We start from the raw sequence: 20,592 nt of genomic DNA on the forward strand, positions 1-20,592 counted from the left end.
AACCTCCAGACCCGAGTTTGTGTGACTGTAGTATGTGTGCCCTCATAAGATTGAGGGCACAAGGGGAAGGGGACGACAGAGGACGAGATGGTTGGACAGTGTTATAGAAGCAACCAACATGAATTTGACGAAACTCCAGGAGGCAGTGGAAGACAGCAGTGACTGGCGTGCACTGGTCCATGGGGTAACGAAGAGTCGGACACGACTAAATGACTAAACAACAACAGTATGTGTGACTGAGGCAGCCTGGCTACCTTTGAAGGCTGCTTAAAAGCCTGTTAGCTCAAATTACAGCTGCTGGACTGTCATTTGGGATTGACCAATGAGAGCAGGTATTTTGCCCCCAAAGTTGATGGGCACTGCCATTTGAATGGTGTGCATGTGCCACGTCTTGTGATCAGTTATCAGGTCTTACTTAGCCCTCCCCCCACAATATTTTATTCAAGTTGGCACCTCTTCCTGTCTATCCTGGAAGAGGATTGGGCAGGCGAAACGGTCAAGCCTGGCACTTACCTGGGTCTTGTTGAGACTCTTACATGTACCATAAACATATCATTTAGCATTACGTGTGAACAATGCCACTGAGTTACCGTATTTTTTGCACCATAACACTCACTTTTTTCCTCCTAGAAAGTAAGGGGAAATGTCTGTGCGTGTTATGGAGCGAATGCCTGCGGGTGGCCGGGGGGGGGGGATCTGCTGCAGTCGTGAGCAGAGGATCCATGGTTCTCCTTCCTTCCCTCCTCCGTAGTTACAAAGCACGGATCCACATGGATCCTCAGGATTTTTGCATTGGGCTACTCCAAACTCACTGTCAGATCACATGTCTGTGGCCACAGCATGAACCACAAAAATCATATATCCACTATTTCGTTTAGAATATTTTTTTTCTTGTTTTCCTCCTCTAAAAACTACATGCGTGTTATGGTCCGGTGCGTGTTATAGAGCGAAAAATACGGTAATTTTTTAAAATGCTATTTTATGCATAAAGTCACAGTGGTGCCTTCTTGTGCAGAAAAAAAATGTTAAGATGATCCTCAGTTTTAAAATATTTAAATAATTATGTGGCTATGCTAATTGTGGTAGATGGATCCATTTAACATAGGAGTGCATCTAATGACCAAATCACTTTTGGCCTGGATAGTTGGGTCATTGTTTCAGCTGCATGCATACAGACTCCCAGCAGATCACAGCTGACGATTTGCCACATATGCATACTAAGCCGTGTGACTTACTGGAGGTGTGTGAAAAACTTTAGGCAGCACTCTGACTAGGAGAGAATGAAATCTAAAGGAGAAAATGTGCTAAATGACTTTTTGAAAGGCTTCCCAGCCCCCAGTATAAACTCTGAACTGGAAGCAACTTAACAGCTTTTTTTTTTAGAGAGAGAGAGCTTGCCATTTAAGATATTCAAGATTTTAAAAGCAAGAGCTAGAAAAATGACTAGGATGCGCCAGAAAACTAAAGCATGGGGGAATAAAGAGGAAGTCGGAATGCTGGCCCAGTTTAGCTATTAGGAGAGCCTATGGGCTTGCATGCTGCTGCTGCTGCTGCTGCTGCTGCTGCTGCTCAGTCTTCCTTCCCTCACCTATATAAATCCCCCCTTCTCTGCTCTGGATAGCAGTAATTGATTGCACTGATTCAGACATAAAACTGAACCTTTCAAGTTCTCTATGCATGTAGGCATTCCCATGCAGACATCCATACGTAATGCATGAATGTCAGCAGCACGACCACTGGTGCATCGCCGTTCTGTACATAATTTCCCCTTTATGGGATGCATGCCTGAAGGGGGCTATCATCTTTGCTCTTTCTGATTCGGCTCTTTTATTATTTTCATTCTGTGTGGTGCAGTCTAAACACAGTTTGTGAAAACAGAGTAGCAGAACTCACTTGCAAAGCACTCTCCTGGGGGTGGATAATGCCTATCTCTGTTTATGCAATGAAATCAGGGAGCAAGGGTCTGCTGTAGTACTTCGCGGCTGGGATTCCATTGGTGTTCCCTTTCAAGGAAAAGGCTGAATTTAATAAACATTTAGGCTGGCTCATTTTCTCCTCCTCTCTCTCTTTCTCTCTCATATGACGGCGCTGCCTTTGCCTTAATGCATTGCTGTTGATAATTTGGGGTTATTTTGTTTATGTAATGTTAGGGCTCCTCTTCTAAGCAGCTGGCTGGAAACTGAGATGAAGGCTGCCTTAATTCGCTTTTAATAAAAGATCAATGGGTTATTGTGGAAAAATAGAACACAGATGTACACTTTACCTGATAAAAGAATTAAATGTGTGTTTAACCTTTTCTGTTTGTTCTGTGCTACTGGTACTTGACCTTCTTTGTTTTTTTGAAACTATTATCTTTCCTTGGAGCTTTTACTTTTCATATTTGGCTTAGTCTGTGAAAACAAACTGTGCTGATGCTCCTTCATCTCAAATACTCACCAAATCCCTCAGATTTTCCAAAATATTTAAAAAGTAAATCTTCAGACTTAAGTTTCATTAAAACCTTTGGCCTTGCCTTGGAACAGAAGTCCAGAGATTGATTTTAGCACAGAAACCTGAACACATAGCAAGGCAGAGTGAGAATACTTCAATTAAGGAACCTTATGGCAGAGTTGCCAAGCATGCCTCCAGAAGTTTCCAATAAAAAATACAGCCATGCTTTACATTGGCCTGAATTAATGTCATATGTAAGTGTTTTGCTTTCAGTGTATCTTTTACAAAAGGGAACTAGTGACAAGAGAATATGGTTGAATTTATTTTTGGGGTGGGGTTGGGTGCATTGCACCGCAGGAGCACAGCAGGGGAGAAGAGGGAAAACAAGGGAGCAGAGAAATGAGCACTTTATGCAGCCCTGGTTAAAATATACCTTCCTTACAAAACAAGGATAGGCTAGTGTTATGGTGAGTATTAGGAACCTCTACACGGTCCCACATTCAGTACAGTGGTACCTCGGTTTACATATGCTTCAGGTTACATATACTTCAGGTTACAGACTCCGCTAACCCAGAAATATTACCTCGGGTTAAGAACTTTGCTTCAGGATGAGAACAGAAATCGTGCTTTGGCGGCGCAAGGCCCCATTAGCTAAAGTGGTGCTTCGGGTTAAGAGCAGTTTCAGGTTAAGAACAGACCTCCGGAATGAATTAAGCTCTTAACCTGAGGTACCACTCTACTGTACAATCCAAACTACAGATTTGTTGAGGGTACTCTTACCTTTTGGCTCAGACAGAAACATTTCCCTCTCCTACTGACTGCATCATGAAATGAGAAGTAGACAGTCTCCATCCTTGCTAACATGTAGGCAGCAGGTGTGTTAGTCTGTTCAGTTCGATTCTGCAACAATTAGTATATCAGTACCGTTTTAATGGATAGTCTAGTTATTTGTTGTTGTATTTTACCCTTCTAAATTGGTTTGGTTTTCCTGGTTGTGTGAAGCTATAAATAAATCTAATAAACAAAATGAAATACTGAGGATGCTTTGCGAGCCATTCAAGAAAAGAGCTTCTTTATTGTGGTATATCACATGGATAGTGGGATACATAGATTATGCCCAATAACCATGCAGTTGTACTACTGTGACCACTGTTAGGAGGTGTAGTGTTTTCATTTTGCTGTTGGGGCACAGGGGAACCCAGCCATGTTTATTATTTGTACATAATGAACGGCTTCCATAGCCAAGTGTGGGATTGGATGTGCCACTGTAAATGTTCGTAACATGGACTCAGGTTTCTAACAGCCATCACATGATGAAGCTGGTGTGAGACTAGGCCCTGATTGGGGAGTACTTCTTTGTGATCTCTCAAGATGGAGAATGGAAAAAAAGAAAATGTGGGGAAGTAGGCCGACAGCATTTCAAAGCATTTTTATCTTTGTTCAAAAGCTTAAGCCTTTACCTGTGGTGTAGGGAACATTGTTTATACGCAATAATGAAATTTAATTTTGTTAGAAGTACAGTACTTTCATGTATAACTTGATTTTTCTGAAACAAGGCGAAGGTTTCATAACCCGTGGTTTGAAGTTGGTTAGTTTCAACAAACCATTCCACAAGATTATCCTGTTTGCATTGACAAGCTGCAATTAATAAAAAGCAGAACTCCTCCTTGTGGCCGGGTTGAAGGAGAAGGGGGTGTTTTCCAAAGAATGCTGCAACTCATTCGCATAACGCCAAACCATGATTTATGTTGCATATGAAGTGACCAGTGGGTAAAGTTGCCATTGGTCACTTAAATTCATCGGAAAGCACATTTTATACCTTAAACAAGCCTTTCTCAACTTTGAATCCCCAGATGCTGTTGAACTACAACTCTCACCATCCACAGTAAGCGTGACCAATAATCAGGGATGGTGAAGATTGTGCTCTCAACAACATCTGGGGACCAGGTTTTGGGAAGGCTGCCTTAACAAAAACAGAGTTCTCTGTAGCAGGATAAAAGAGCAGGGAATATGATTCAGTAGTTATCACTCTGTGTGCGTTTGTGTGTAATATGACATAAAGAACTGTTAAAAGGACTTTAATATGTCAGAACTTGAGTATGTTATATCCAGTTTGGGGGGGGGGGTTCTAATTTTTTTCTACCCACATGTCATATGTGAGATTATTGCTTAATATCTTTTTGCATCTATGTGGAATTACCCAGTTCTGCAAGAAAATAGTAAAGTGTTAACCTGGAGAAGAAAATAAACAAGATTTGTTTGTGATATTTAATGCAGTAAAAATCCTGATGTTTTGGAAGTTGCATAACTATTACAGCTTCTTCAATATTTATTTTTTGTTGAGTCGTCATTCTTTTAAAAAGCCACACTTCTATTAAATTTACTCAGCTTTATCCACAGAGCTTTAACAGGAGCCAGGAGTCTGTGTATTGTTTCAGAGTACTTGTACATAGCACTGGGGTAGCAATGCATGCATTTTTTGGAAAGTTCAATATACTTTCTTTCTTTCTTATCTTTAAAAAACAGCCTTTCACATTCCCTGTATAAACTGGTCATTATACAGACATTTGATTTGTACATTATTCACCTTCTTTAGATTTGGGTGGCTAACCTGACTACAGTACAAAATAAGGGTTCTTCACAAATTGCAACTCCGAGAATAATTTTCAGGATGTTTACTATAACTCTGAAGTGGTGAGGTGTGTGGCAAACTCATGATTTGAGACAATCATGCACCCTTTGTAGAAATAGTGTATTCATTCACAAAGGTGATGTCCATATTGAAGGCAGGGAGCAATATGTCAAGAAGCTGTAACTTTAAATAAGTGGCTAAGCTGCACAGTGTTAATATGTAAGTAAGAAAACCAGTTTCGATGATTCTGGAAGTAATCTAAATGCGGCCAGACAGTTACCCACCCCCCTTACGTTAAAAAGCATTGCATATTTGTTAAATATTTTCATTGTAATACAAGTGTCCCAAGATCTCTCTGACTTTGTCTTTCTAAAATAACTTTTGTTTCTGTTCCTAGTCCTTTCAGCTAGAAATCAACTAGTTAGAAATTAAGCTAGGTGAAGTACAGTGAGACTTATTTGTTCATTCTCAAATTGTTGGCATCCATCTGTCTCGAGAGACAATGGAGTGGGTCTCCGGGGATGAAGTGAAATCGCTGCAGTAGCAGCAACAAAATGACTTCTCAGGGGTTAAGCCTGGGCAGTGTGTCTGGAGGTCCTGGGCCGCCCAGACGACAAGGCCTGCCTCTTGGCCTCACTGATGTAGTCCAAAAGAGAGCAGAGTGATACAGTGACACCACGTTGGTTGCAGGAGTTGCTGGAAGGAGGTATACAAAGCACATCCTACTATCTTAGCGACTCTGCTCCGGATTTGTATAGGGCTTTACTCCTTGGCATTTACCTTTCCTGAAGATATCCCACAAGGCAGCAAAGGTTTTAGGATGGGAGTTTGCCTTCACCTAGATGAGCTCCCTTCCCAGGTTGAAGAGCCCCATCTGCCCATGTTCTCAAATTGTTGTTGTTTAGTCGCTTAGTCGTGTCCGACTCTTCGTGACTCCATGGACCAGAGCACGCCAGGCACTTCTGTCTTCCACTGCCTCCCGCAGTTTGGTCAAACTCATGCTGGTAGCTTCGAGAACACTGTCCAACCATCTTGTCCTCTGTTGTCTCCTTCTCCTTGTGCCCTCCATCTTTCCCAACATCAGGGTCTTTTCCAGGGAGTCTTCTCTTCTCATGAGGTGGCCAAAGTATTGGAGCCTCAGCTTCAGGATCTGTCCTTCCAGTGAGCACTCAGGGCTGATTTCCTTAAGAATGGATATGTTTGATCTTCTTGCAGTCCATGAGACTCTCAAGAGTCTCCTCCAGCACCATAATTCAAAAGCATCAATTCTTCGGCGATCAGCCTTCTTTATGGTCCAGCTCTCACTTCCATACATCACTACTGGGAAAACCATAGCTTTAACTATATGGACCTTTGCTGGCAAGGTGATGTCTCTACTTTTTAAGATGCTGTCTAGGTTTGTCATTGCTTTTCTCCCAAGAAGCAGGCGCCTGTTCTCAAATTACATTTCAGTTAACAGTACATCAGATTATTCTGTTTGAAGGATTATTGAGCTAGGTGCTCCAAAAGATTAAGCAGCCAGACAAGTTTATTTTAATGTGCTTTGTGTATCAATGGTTGTATTCATTCAGGAAAAGAGAAAAATGCCATTGATTGATTAAATTAATGATACAGCTAAAATGTTAATTGTAAAAGATAAAAGAGTGTGAAGAGATCTCAACCACCAAAGCTGAAGAAACATGTTTGAGAAATAGTGTGTCCATCTCTGTTTTCTTGGATGGATTATTTTGTTTAGGATTTTCTATTACTAACTATAAACTTTATTCTGGACCTAAAAACATTTGGAGTTCCATTTTGATTTTTGATTTTTAATAACATACCACTTATTTCTTCTTCATTTTTCCCTAGGGCCAGTACAGACCATCTGACTTGTTGTGTCCAGAGACATATATCTGGGTACCTACTGAACAATGTCTGCCTTCTCTTGAGCATTCAAAATATTGTCGCTTCAATCAAGACTTAAAAGCAGGTAGGTATATAATTTACATCCTTTGCATATACTGTAAGATATTAGACTATAAATCAGGCATCCCCAACCTTGGCCCTCCGGATGTTTTGGGACTACAACTGCCATCATCCCTGACTACTGGTCCTGTTAGCTAGGGATGATGGGAGTTGTAGTCCCAAAACATTCGGAGGGCCAAGGTCGGCCATACCTGCTATAAATGCTAAACATTTGAATGTACATTGTGTCTCATGGCTAAAATCACATTGTTAACATCTTCCATGTATTCATTTATTCAGTAATTTTAATTGGCTAATTCCCAGTCTCGTAGAGTCCATTTAGTTACTAAATAGTGTATAAGTAGTCCCTTTTAAGTCATCCAGCACACTTAAGTGCTCCATTTCACACATTCACCAGAGACCAGCATTCAGAAAGTAGAGTAGTAGAGAATTCCCACCCCCACAGAAAACACACAAATAAGCAGACTCTTCAATGTAAATGGATTTTGGATGCATTTTTATTCCCCAGTTTGCATGAATGGAGCCTCTACACAATGGGAATTTTTGTGTGTGAAATATGCTTCTTCCCTGCCAGCACTGCACTGTTTCTGATGAATATTTGAACAATCTCATGGTATTTTCAGTACAATACCACCTAACGTGTAGTGATGGCTATGAAAGGCCTTACTTGCACCTAAAATGTGCTCTTGGTTTGTTGTTTTGATGTCGACCTAGACAATGATCTTCAGACAAAACTTTTAATGCCTGTGTCAATCATGGTACTGTGTTCTATATTATTTTGGTGTAAAAACAAATAAAAAAATAATGCAAACATGAAAACACATGTTTGACTGTGAATAACATTATCCAGAAAAATATGAATATGCTACACTTCCTGCCGTCAAACCAAAGTGTTGTTTATCATGAAATCTGGGTTGAGTGACACCATGTATAGTGATCTCCTATCATGCTTCAATTGATATGTAAAATCTGGATCTATTATGAAGTGAAACACTTTTTGGCATAGCATTACAGAACTTGAGAGAGAAGCTTGAAAGGTATTACAAATTGAAAAATGAAGTGAATGGGTTCAAGGTAGGCAATTTTTCAAGTTGCCCTTGCCTAAGAAAGAGAAGAAAAGTTGTGCTCTTTTAATAGATGTGCTTGGAAAAAAACTGGGAGTATGAGTAAACTGGTGCCCAAGATGGCAGCATTATAATATAAGAAGGGAGGCAACAATATTAGGTAAAGAATCTTAAGTCTCGTATGTATGCCACTATGAAATGATAAACTATAAAAATCTGCATCTTTGTCTATCCTGAGTACATCAGCCCAGACACGACCTGAATTCAGACTTATGTCCTGTGGTTTAAGGAAATTAAAACATAGCTACATGCTGAACAGCAGAAGGCCTGCTGTGAGCTACAGTCATTTGAGGTTTGGGTAGCTGCTTTCTTGAAGGAAGCAGTGCTCCATTCCAGGGCCGGTTTCCTGCAGAACACTTCCTTACAGTTGTCAGTAAAATAAGTCCTTTAATTAAAATACAGTGAGTATAAACATCGGGCTAGACAGACAATGGTATGCTCTGTTTCACATGAAATGACTTTCCATAACAAGACCTGTAGGTATCATACTGTAATAGTTCATAATTGCAGCCAACTCTGATGTCGTTTTGGTGCTTTCTAAAAACTCAGTTATTTATTCAGGCCTTTGCTGACTGTTATTGCTTCGAGATGTTTCTTGGAAACATTTCATAAATGAAACGATATAAATAACTGGATACCAGTTGATTGCATTCATTCTTTTTTGTGGTTGCCCAGGCCTATCGACTGCTGCTTTGTTTTATTATGTAATATTAATGTATTTTTAACATACGATTGATTTTCTTTCATTATAGTTACAACTGATGAATATCCCATTCCTTTAATGGATTTAAGCTTCTCAAGCCCAGAATTTAGAAAATGTATTTTAAACTACTAACTAAAGAGTGTTAGGGAGAAAAAGTGAATCTCAAAGGAAGGGAAACAGTTGCTCAGAATTGAGATTACTGAAAGTGTTCTGGTGTTGCCGATATCCAAAGCGACCATACTTACAGCATAATCCTGACCATGTCAGACCAATCTTTGTTGAAGCTTCTTTATGCTGGTGTTGTGTGTTTCTGCTGTGGAGGTTCGTCATGCAGTTGAATTTACCCTCCTTGTAAGGATAATATACAGGTTATGATGCGCCAGATGCGCCAACTTTTTTTAAAAAAAGCATTCAAGAGGGACATTCAAGAGTTGGGTGTTTCAGATTCCTTTGTGTCGTGTAGGTGGATCATTCTTTCTATGCAAGTTCCCCAAATAGAAAATTTGTAGCAGCTGATTCCTACCAATAAAATTGAGAGAGTTTAATGAACAAAGATAGTTGAACAAAGATAGATTAATCTATTTCCTCTAAGGCAACACAGCCTCCTAAGCTAAGGTGAAGAAGACTAATCGCAATTCCATAGAGAGTGTGAAGTGGACAAACACTTCTATATTTGAAAAAGACCAGAGCTTTCAGTGAGCCCAATAAGATCATGGTAGATGTGAGACTTTGGGATCTCAGTTCTAGTGTAACTTTTTCTCTTGGGTTGCGTTGGCTTTTATGAAAACTGAGAAAATACTGTGTACTCCTTTCTTGTGTGTCTGTCTTGCTGCTTCCAAAAAAATGTTGTTTACTTGTCTCTGCATTGTCAGGTCATTAGCTGCATTAATAAATAAACAAGCCATGAAGGGATGTTCCAAATCTCTGCAACTACAACAGAAAATTCCCTTTTTCTTGTCAACGCCCAATCTGGCTTCTCCGTAAGTTCGAACTTGAAGCAAGGTCCCATTTGGTGATCTTAACCTTAGGGTTGTTCAAATGAGAAGAGATAAATTAGAGATAGTTAGGAACAGAAGGGAGGGGGAAAACAATAATTAAAAAAATTAAACATTAATAGAATTAGAACTATGTATTAATATAACATCTCTATTAAGAACATACAGACAATCACAACAGCACACCAGTAGCCATGTAGCTGTCATACAAAGTTTTAAAGCAAGGGTCACAGATTGTTCAATAAGTTCCAGAGAATAAACTATTCTATAGGTGTATGAGAAATTTCAATTTTGTTATGATTTCCTAGGTGTGCCTTTGTAATATGTGTTCTTTCTTTCCTTCCCCCACTCCAGAAAGTCCAAGATAATTAGGCAGTTGAGAGTGAGATTACATAGCTAATAATAATAATAATAATAATAATGAATAATAATGGAAAAGACCCTGATGTTGGGAAAGATGGAGGGCACAAGGAGAAGGGGACGACAGAGGACGGGATGGTTGGACAGTGTTCTCGAAGCTACCAGCATGAGTTTGACCAAACTGTGGGAGGCAGTGGAAGACAGGAGTGTCTGGCGTGCTCTGGTCCATGGGGTCACGAAGAGTCGGACATGACTGAATGACTAAACAACAACAATGCATTGTGTTCACCCAGAGATGCATCCCAGTACTTGTTAAGTTAGCAGCAAAGCACCCATGTTTTTAATGCAGTCTGATTGTAACCCTAGTGACTAAAGAATACATCAGTTCTAAGTAAGAACTTTTTTTTCTGATACTGAAGATATTTTACACACATAACTTTAGTACGTATTAGCAGTTTCCTTGTAAGGAGTGGGTGGGAAGAGCAAGCCTTTGATTAAGCTATGAAATACATTTATTTTCCCATAGTTACCATGGCGGAGTTTGTAAGGTTCTTGCTCCTCATTTTTCAGAGGGGGAGGGGTAAACTGCATTGATTATTCCCAGCAACTGCTTCAGCTTATTACATTTTGGAACTTGCATCTGTTTTTAATTAACTTTATAAACACTTGAAGGCAACTGAAGTTCATAATCCAGCATGATCCTTGATCATAAAGTATGTTTAAACAGTAGAGATAGTGCTAATGAGCTGTATCCAAACAAATTTGTCAACTCCACTTCTAGCATGAGAAGGAAAATGCTAATAGGTAGATGAAATTTTGAATCACTGACCTTGTTAAATAATTCTAGTTACGCTGCATTTACTAGAGAGAACACCATTATCTGAACCTGTTTGTTCTTCAAGCACAAATGTTAAATCCTGCTAAAATCAGCTTTCCTATAAATGAAATTTGGGTGGTGGCAAGGGGTGTAAGGTGGTTGTAACTTCATAAGACCTCAAATTCCTACCAGCTTCTCTTTCTAGATCTATCTTGGAAAAATATCACATGGAAATAAACATCAGTGTAATGTCTTCAATGTGTATGCTTTCCCAGGAATCGCTCCAAAAGCATTTCTGGGGAAGCAACAGTGGAAAGGTCTAAAGATCACTTTAAAATTACAGAGCTGTACATTCCACTGGGATGAAAGATGACTGATTTCAACCTAATACTTCTAACGTTTATGCCTGCTTGGGGATAATTCTAAAGGATTCTTGTAGAAGTATAGAATGTTAGAAGTGCCCCTGTGATGCATATTGTGTGTTGGGAAAGGTCTGCTATTTCTTTCTATGTTTGGCTGAGTGCAGCATTGGTTTGTTGGTTTGGTTGCATTAATTATAGACCAGCTATAACATTCTGAACCAGAGTGATTTGATTTATCCATATGTACTTGATTCCCCTTTTTAAATACCTGATTTTTAAGTGCTCTTGATATTTTTTTCAGATCTAACTTCCCTTTCCTTGACGCGCCTATTTTGGAGTGCACGGATGAAAGGCCCGCTGCTTATATTAGTAGTAAAAACTGCCCATAGAACTTACGGCAAACCACTAAGCACCACTGACCACAGCATAATTGAATCCAGCAGCACTAGGGAGCATGGAAGCTCTATTGCTTTTAAATTTTTGTAAGGGCAAGGAGAGAGTGATTTGGTATTAAAGGCCATGAAATCAAACGTGAGGGAAATAAAATTCTGGGACTCTGTCTGGAAACACAACTTGAATGATACAAAATTAAGGTTGCAGGAAAGCTTCTTAGGCAGTTGGAGCAGGAACACGCCACAGTTTCTGGATTCTGCTAAAGTAGGAACATCCCAGAGTTTCTGCATTCTGTCCTGAGTCAAGAGAAAGTAATTACGTCATATAATATAATTAGGAGAAAGTAATTACGTCATATAATGAGTGTTCATTTGGCCAGTCTAATAGCAAATAGCCTAATAGCAAAGGCTACTTAGGCTTGAATTCAGTCATATCCTTTCTTCTACTTCGTATTGTTGTATAGGAACTGGAAGCATTTTGGTTTCAAAAATTAAAATCTTAATATTTTGGAGACCAGCCTCTTCTCATATGCTTAACTGAAAGAAAAACAATGTAATACATTTGCCAACTGAGAACAATAATTGATATGCAGCTGCAGAAGGAAGCAGGCCGTGTCTTCGGAATAGTACACATGTAGCAGACCTCTCACAACATCAGTTGTGAGATCACTTTCAAAATGGTGGCATAGCTTTGATTGACAACTAGTTCTTACATTATGACATGTGTTATAAAATATTTCATATATTTACTATCATGTATGTGTTCTTAGAAGAGCAGGAGATGCGAATTTTCAATATTGATCTTGGTAAAATAGAGTAGAAATGTTGGTTTAATTCTTGTTCAGTTGAAGGACGTATCTTGCTCTTATGTCATACTTTGCCTTCTTTAAACAGCAGCAGATCCTGTTAGGTTTTTATGCTTTCTTTAATCCAGTCAAAGCCACCCTACTTTAAGGGTTAAAATGAATAAAGTGAATGCTTTTCTCCTGTGATTGACTTTTGGCACAGGAACATTAGCCAGCTTCAAACTGAGTAAATTACTTGTGCTATTGTGGTGACAGAGGTACTTACTTACATCTTTTAAGTTTTTACAAAGAGTCTCTGAGATTGCTTTAGTGTTGACTAAAAGCTACACTGCAAAGGCTCTTTTTGACAGACAGCATAAATCATACTTTGATAAGTAGTTTTTTATAGCAGAGTTTTGATCACAAAGTTTATTCCTAAATTTGCATTTATGTGGAGTAGAATCATAAAAGACTGGAGCTAGAAAACTATCTCAAAGTTTCCTAATCAATTTATTACTTACCCTTTTAAGTACTGAACTGGATTTGTGGAAACACACATGTGTGCGCGCTCACACACACATGAAAAGCATATTTTAACTTTTAGGTAAAGGTAAAGGGTCCCCTGACCATTAGGTCCAGTCGTGACCGACTCTGGGGTTGTGGCGCTCATCTCGCTTTATTGGCCAGGGGAGCCAGCATACAGCTTCCGGGTCATGTGACCAGCATGACTAAGCTGCTTCTGGCGAACCAGAGCAGCGCACACGGAAACGCCGTTTACCTTCCCGCCGGAGCGGTACCTATTTATCTACTTGCACTTTGAAGTGCTTTCGAACTGCTAGGTTGGCAGGAATTTTAACTTTTAGGACCAACCAAAAAGCATAAAATAGCAAGCAAGCTGAGACTGGTGCTTAACATTCAACACCATGAAGAAACAATAGTGTCTTGTGGCACCTTAAAAAAAATAACACATTTAGCCTTTATTTTGGCTTCAGCTTTTGTGCACCATCCACTCCAGCACCAGTAGTGGCCATGCACAAAACACAGTTGTTGATAACGCATACATCCTGCCACTAGTAATCAATTAACACACGAAGTGTGCTAAAAATCCAGTATGCTTTAAGTGTTAGCACTAAACCCTTTAAGTTCCGTGTAAGTATCCATTTAAGTTGGGATATGTTTCCATTTCAGGATGTCTGCAGATGGGAATTTTTTTCCCATGTGGAGCATTTCAGTTTGAATCAAACAGGCTTTCTCCAAACAGACTGCCTATAGCTGCTGATCACAGTTAACAGGGAGCTCCTTTGAAGGCTTGCTTCCAGTGCCTATCAGCTCATTGGCACCAAAAACATGTCTTTGAACTTTTAGCAGATGTCAATCACCTGACATCATTACGATGGGTTCCTGCCCACCTGTCAAAGATCAATCACAAAAAAACTCTGCAGAAGATTTTAGAGGCTTCATTTATTTGCAGAGTTATGCCCAGAATCCGAATAGAGACAAAACTGTGATTTGGCTGGCGAAGGAAAAATCCCGGTTTGATAGTTTATTATGCTTATTATGTTTATTTATACTATAGCTAAGATGGTTCTCATTCCAGCAGAGGCATGATTTATATCTTGCTTCGAGAAGGAAATGTGTGCATACCTTCCATGTTCAACTAGTGGCACAGAACTGAAGCCAGCCATGGAGAACGTAGGCAAGTAAAACAAGGTAGATGTACAGCAGCATCCACTTCAGGAAATAAACTCTGAGTCCAGGAGCAATGTAAGGCAGAAAGGAATGTCCCTCCAGTATCAGGTTTCAGGGTTCAATAAAACGAATTAGATTTAAAAGTAATGAGCAGTCCTGAAATAAAGTCTCCGTGTGGGTGTTTGTTTAAAGATGCAGGTTGGCGCCAGAACTGTTCAGGTTACAACTAATATTTTGCCTAAAGGTGTTGTAAATATAAGTCTTCCGTTTCCTTTTAAGAAGTTAAAAACTCACTTTATGTTTATGTCCTATTCTGGAGCTGAACCTGAACGTGTTTTCCTTTGCAAATGTCACCAATGAGAGTGTAGAACCGGAAGCAGAAGAACAGAAAAAGTAAAACCCTGACAGAGCACTGGAGAAATATTGGCTACACTTCAGAAGGCTTAATGGATTTCAGAAAGCTATGAACAAGACAAATCAGCATTTGCGACTTCAGTTGTATGTGAAGCAAGTGCCAGCCATTATTAATGAAGAAGTGAATTGGAGCGTGGTGTCTCTAGACAAAATGAATAGATATTGGTCAATGATGCAGTGTTTAACATATAGGTATCAACACTGAAGCAGATAGTGTTCTACCTGGATACTGAGGTCCAGCACCGAGGGCCTTCTGGCGGTTCCCTCACTGCGAGAAGCCAAGTTACAGGGAACCAGGCAGAGGGCCTTCTCGGTAGTGACACCCACCCTGTGGAACGCCCTCTCACCAGATGTCAAAGAGAACAACAACTACCAGACTTTTAGAAGACATCTGAAGGCAGCCCTGTTTAGGGAAGCTTTTAATGTTTGATGTATCACAGTATTTTTATATTCTTTTGGAAGCCGCCCAGAGTGGCTGGGGAAACCCAGCCAGATGGGCGAGGTATAAATAATAAATTATTATTATTATTATTATTATTATTATTATTATTATTATTGTGAGAAAATGATCATAAGCAGAAACTATCTTCAGGTGTTGATGAAGGAATAGGTGATGTCGGCATTTTTTAAAATCTGAACTCTTCATACTGACAAATGCAGCTTTGTGCTAATGTCAGAGCTTTTACCACACAATAATGGAGCCATTTCCGTCGCTGGGGAAATTATCGCATGGTAACTTACATACCTGAGCTACTTGGTCATTCTATGTAATCAGCTTTAGCAAGAAATGTCTCATTTCACATGCTAAAGCAGGGGTCAGCAAACATTTTCAGCAGGGGGCCAGTCCACTGTCCCTCAGACCTTGTGGGAGGCCGGACTATATTGGGGGGGGGGATGAACAAATTCCTATGCCCCACAAATAACCCAGAGATGCATTTTAAATAAAAGGACACATTCTACTCATGTAAAAACACACTGATTCCTGGATCGTCCATGGGCTGGATTTAGAAGGCGATTGGACCGGCTCCGGCTCTGGGCCTTAGTTTGCCTACCCATGTGCTAAAGCTTTTTTTGGTCATCTGCACACTATCCCTTGCTTTTTCCTGTAGGACTAATTGCAGTCATTAACAGTTGTCAACAGGTTTACCATATCCATTGAGTCAATCATCCATCTGCTACTACCCTTCTGAGAAAAACCCCACCCCACCTTTCACCTATATATAAGGGTCTGGTGACATCTGTTTCAGCGTATCTGAAGAAGTGTGCATACACATGAAAGCTTATACCCAGAACAAACTTAGTTGGTCTCGAAGGTGCTACTGGACAATTTTTTAAAATTTTTTTTTATTTCAACTGTGTCAGACCAACACAGCTACCTACCTGGATCTGGAACAGAATTAGTTCCTTTTTGGAGGGGGCAAAAGAGTTACTTCAGTTAAAATGTTGTGACCCTAGTGTAGGTTTTCAACCAACGTTAAAATAATGCTGGCTTTAAATGTTAAGTTTTTATGTGTCCTGGAAACAGCATGTAGACAACACTCCAGGTGAGCATATTTTTCAGACATGTAATGCATTTAGAGTAGACATTTTTGTGACTCTGAGGTCTTCCTGTGTACCATAAGCTTATAACAATAAATCTTTTCTATTGTAGTTTTGAAGGAATTCACAAAGATCATGTAGTATTGTAGCAGCCATATATTCTTCCCCAGACCATCTCAGCCAGATGCCAAACATGGCAAATTAAAAACAAAAACAAAAGTGATTTTGGATGACTTGCATATGAAAACTGATTTTAATTTCCATCTGCCATTTAAATCTCACATAGTTTGCCTGCTGCTTGGTAGGAACAGTGAACAAGTAGATTCTCTCTGGTATCTGGATTCTTGTACATGCACAAAACTTGGATAGGCAGAGGAACCTGAGGTGTATTTTGTAGGGATCCTGGTGTGATAACTCAACTGATGACATTCATTCTTGATTTCTGAAGAGCAACCAAAATCCACACACCTCTTTCATCTTCAAGTGGAACTTGGTCGGTTCCTTTAAATGTTCACCTAATGATACGCTTTCTAAAAACAACACTGTTGTCTTGTATCACCATATCAGTATCTAAATATAAGGTCTTGTGTATTTTGATATTACTTCATTTGTCAACAAATGCTTCCTGTTCATCTGGCCGCTGCGTTAATACACCCATATTTCTTTTCTTACAGTTGATGAAGGGAATGTGAAGGAATTGGGTCAGGTTCGGATTCTGCATAAGAGAACAGCCATGCGTTACAGTGTGTACAAGAGGAGGAGGAAGGGGCCAAGCGATGAAGAAAGTGTTCGACAATATGCCACTCTAGTGGGGCAGGCGTGTGCAGAGCGAATGTTGCTCTTCAGAAGCTGAGGTGTCAGTTCTTGAGGTGTTCTCCAGCACTGTATCTTATTGCACAACTGCCTATTGTATGCCCTTGTGTTGATATGCCTATTGAAAATGGAGGCACTTTATATGAATGAATACACTGGCTTATCTTAAAAGAAAATACCATTTTTTTCACCTTTCTGCCAAGGGTCTGGCAGAATATAAAGGCCCTTTGTTTTATTTTGCTATCATGATCCCTTCCTTGCATTCTGAAAAGTGTGCATGGTGTGAAGTACATAAATGGTCTGAACACAATTTTTCCTGTAGGTCTTTGTAGTTTCCTCTTAGGGAGAATATTTGAAGTCACTTGGGTGCTGACATGTATCAAAGCTATGGTGAAATGTGTGTAAGTTCCACAAATGGGAGGCTAAAATGTGCAGTTGCATGCTACTCTGTTCCAGAACACAGTTAAACTATGGTGCTTGGAATTAAGCCTGTTTCTGTCCCAGTGAATCCAATAGCAAAACCCAGTTTATTCTGGCTTGTGGACTTTATATAATCTGTACTATATGACATACAAAGCCATCTAACGTAAACCTATGCACTGTAGCTTTAGAGAGTCACTGCAATTTTTAATTTTTTGCTTTAAAGAATGTGTAGTAGTCTTTAAATACCAAGAAACATGGAGGTTTGGTTTTTGAAATTAAATTGTTACTCTGGAAAATATTGGAATTGAAGCCAAGGTTAGGTTTGTGGTCAAATTACCAAAGAGATTACTTTAAATAAAGCAGCAGGTTGATGTTGTACCTTGATGTACATCCCACTTTTTTGTATTTGTAATGCCTATTTGTGTTCATTGCAAAATTCTAGAATTCCATTTCTATATATATATATAAAATCTCATTAAAAATGCTTTTTTTATCTTCAAAACACAGAAGTGTCCCTACTACTGCCATTATAGTTGTATATCCGGCACTGTTGCTCTCACTCATACATAGGTTCTTTGTTTTATTAAAATTGTAAAGTACACAGATGTACCTAAATGTGAACATATGCTTTTAATTGGATTGGGAACCTAATTTTCATAGAAATCCTTTTATCAATTTCTGTGTCCATGTCTGATAGAACACGCTATAAGAATTCAGCAGTGCATCTGAAATTTACTTACCGGTACGTTGCTGATTAAACAATACTCGGTATGACTTGCAGACTCAGAGATGCCATTCCTGTTTGTTGCAATGAGCATCTGCTTTGCTAAACAGGTTGTTGGGGTTACCACTTTGGGAGTAATAAAAGTGAAGATCAGTTGAAGAAAGGAGGAAGAAACTGGAATCAACCTCCTCCTCCCAGAAAATTGTTTGCATGAGTGGGGGTAGCCAATGTCGTGCCCTCCAGGTGTCAAAACTTCAGACCCCAAGAACTGTGTTAACAAACCCACAACATTCAAAGACTGTGATAAGGTACATGTGATGGGTTGTCTCTTCATGTCCCCCCCCCTTTATAACTTCCATATTTAAACTTTTGCCTAATGAGCATGATCAAAAAACTGACAGGGTAGAATTGCCTATTTGTAGATTTTAACAAAGCATACTGAGTTGAATTCAGCTAGGTTATACTCAGGGTAAACCCATCGGAATAAATGGGTGTGTCTAATTTAGATCTATTAATTTCAGTGGGTCTACAGTGGTACCTTGGGTTACATATGCTTCAGGTTACATACGCTTCAGGTTACAGACTCCGCTAACCCAGAAATAGTACCTCGGGTTAGGAACTTTGCTTCAGGATGAGAACAGAAATTGTTCTCCTGCGGCACGGCGGCAGCAGGAGGCCCCATTAGCTAAAGTGGTACTTCAGGTTAAGAACACTTTCAGGTTAAGAATGGACCTCCGGAACGAATTAAGTACTTAACCCGAGGTACCACTGTACTCTAATTTAGTTGGGCACAAAGTCATCTAGTGAGCTTTATATTTGAGTCAGGGTTTGAACCCTGGTCTTCCTGGTCCTAGTCCAACTCTCTAGCCACTAAGTATCTATAAATATATCAGTTTGCATCCTGTACCATTTGATTGGCTATATAGGCTTTATAAAACACTAAAACCCAGTGTAATTGAGTAGACCAAAGCTTTCCAAACTGTGTGTCACAACACGTGTCGGCTGCAGTATGTAGGTGTGTCATGTGAATGCTCCCCATGCTCCTCCTGGGGCTAGAAAAGGGTTTAACCTCCGGTTTACTAGTAAAACTGAATTATTATGTCGCAAAATGATGCATGTCTAAAAAGTGTGTCACCAACATGAGATGTTTGGAAAGCTCTGGAGTAGATACATTAATGACACTTGTTTGGCAGCTGTTTGAGTGGCATATGTCTGGTTTCAGGGTAAACTCAATTCCGTTTCGTTTTCATGACCTTTGAGTTAAATGTCGGACCACCCTTCAGTCTTTCACAAAAGCTGCCCCCAAAGCATTCCTACCCATTTGGCCATAGGGCATTGTGGACCTTGAAGATGGATAAATTAACTTTTAAAGAAGTTCTTATAGGCGTTTTTTTTTAATGCAGTTGCTATTTCAACAGAATATCTGAATGGTCCCTACACTGTGATTTGTAAGCGGATCATCACAAATCACAAAGAAATCTGGACTACAGAGCACAATGCTTGAGACATTCAAAATAAGCAGTAAATGAAACAAATGCCCCCTCTGACCCAAAATATGGAGATCTAAGCTTAACTATGAAGCCAGATGTCTGTTACAGTTGTCTCAGTCCACTTTATCTGTTATTGCCAGCGTCACATGGTTGCCCCCTGCCATTCTTCCTAGCATGTATATTTTCTGCCCATGTAGGGTAGTTTATGGAGATAGTGTTGTATAGGTCTTTCATCATATAGGAAGTGCAAGCTTTCTTAAGCTTTTTCACCTTGCATTGTGTTGTGGATTTTGTTTATGTTGACATCGCAAGCTGTTTTCTGGATTAATGTAAACAATACCTGATTTATTTAAAATGGAAGCAGAAATGGACAGCATTCATTAAGGCTACATGATGACTTCCTTTAGTTGAAGGATTTATGGATACAACGTATGCGTAATTGTCTTCCTGATATTTTTCATTTTTGCCTCATTTCCTCTGAATGTATGAGGACTCTTAATAGCTATAATCTCCTTTAATTATGTGTTTCTGTCCCTTAGGACAATAACTGTCTTCAAGAAAGAAGATGTTTGATGAATCAGTACATTTTTAAAAAGAGTTTGTTTTGTTCTCCATACACCTCGTTTTTCTGGGCTTCATCTATGGCACAGGAACCTGTTTTAAGGCAAAAGATTCATCCCTAAATTACTTGCCTTACATAATTGCTATCATCCTCATCCTCTCATATTTTATTTTTAAAGGGCCTACGATGGTGTGGTATCATCCAATAAAATTTAAAACATGTTATCCTGCCCTGAAGCTCACAATCTAAGATCAGATAATACACAGCAAGAAGGGTGATGTTTTTGAATGCACAAAGGGGAAGAAAAACAAAGGAAATGCAGAGAGATGGAGTCAGAACCAAGTACCGTATTTTTTGCTCTATAAGACTCACT

General features: G+C 39.5%; 1 protein-coding gene across 8 annotated transcripts in view; it reads left to right on the top strand.

Moving 5' to 3' along the window:
• Window positions 1-17,945, top strand: part of ATE1 (arginyltransferase 1) — a 72,057-nt gene extending 54,112 nt beyond the window's left edge. For 7 of the 8 annotated variants that reach the window (XM_083506171.1, XM_083506175.1, XM_083506174.1 and 4 more), the window contains 2 exons: window positions 6,911-7,031; window positions 16,882-17,945. In XM_083506171.1, the coding sequence (XP_083362297.1) occupies window positions 6,911-7,031; window positions 16,882-17,060 (300 nt within the window). In that variant the 3' untranslated portion in view covers window positions 17,061-17,945. Of the gene's footprint in view, window positions 1-6,910; window positions 7,032-16,881 lie in introns of those variants that run through there. The other variant, XR_014526889.1, reaches the window with a different exon arrangement.
• Window positions 17,946-20,592: the final 2,647 nt, after the last annotated feature.

This window comes from Podarcis liolepis (genome assembly GCF_965112155.1).
Source record: "Podarcis liolepis genome assembly, chromosome: 5".
Taxonomy (NCBI): Eukaryota; Metazoa; Chordata; class Lepidosauria; order Squamata; family Lacertidae; genus Podarcis; species Podarcis liolepis.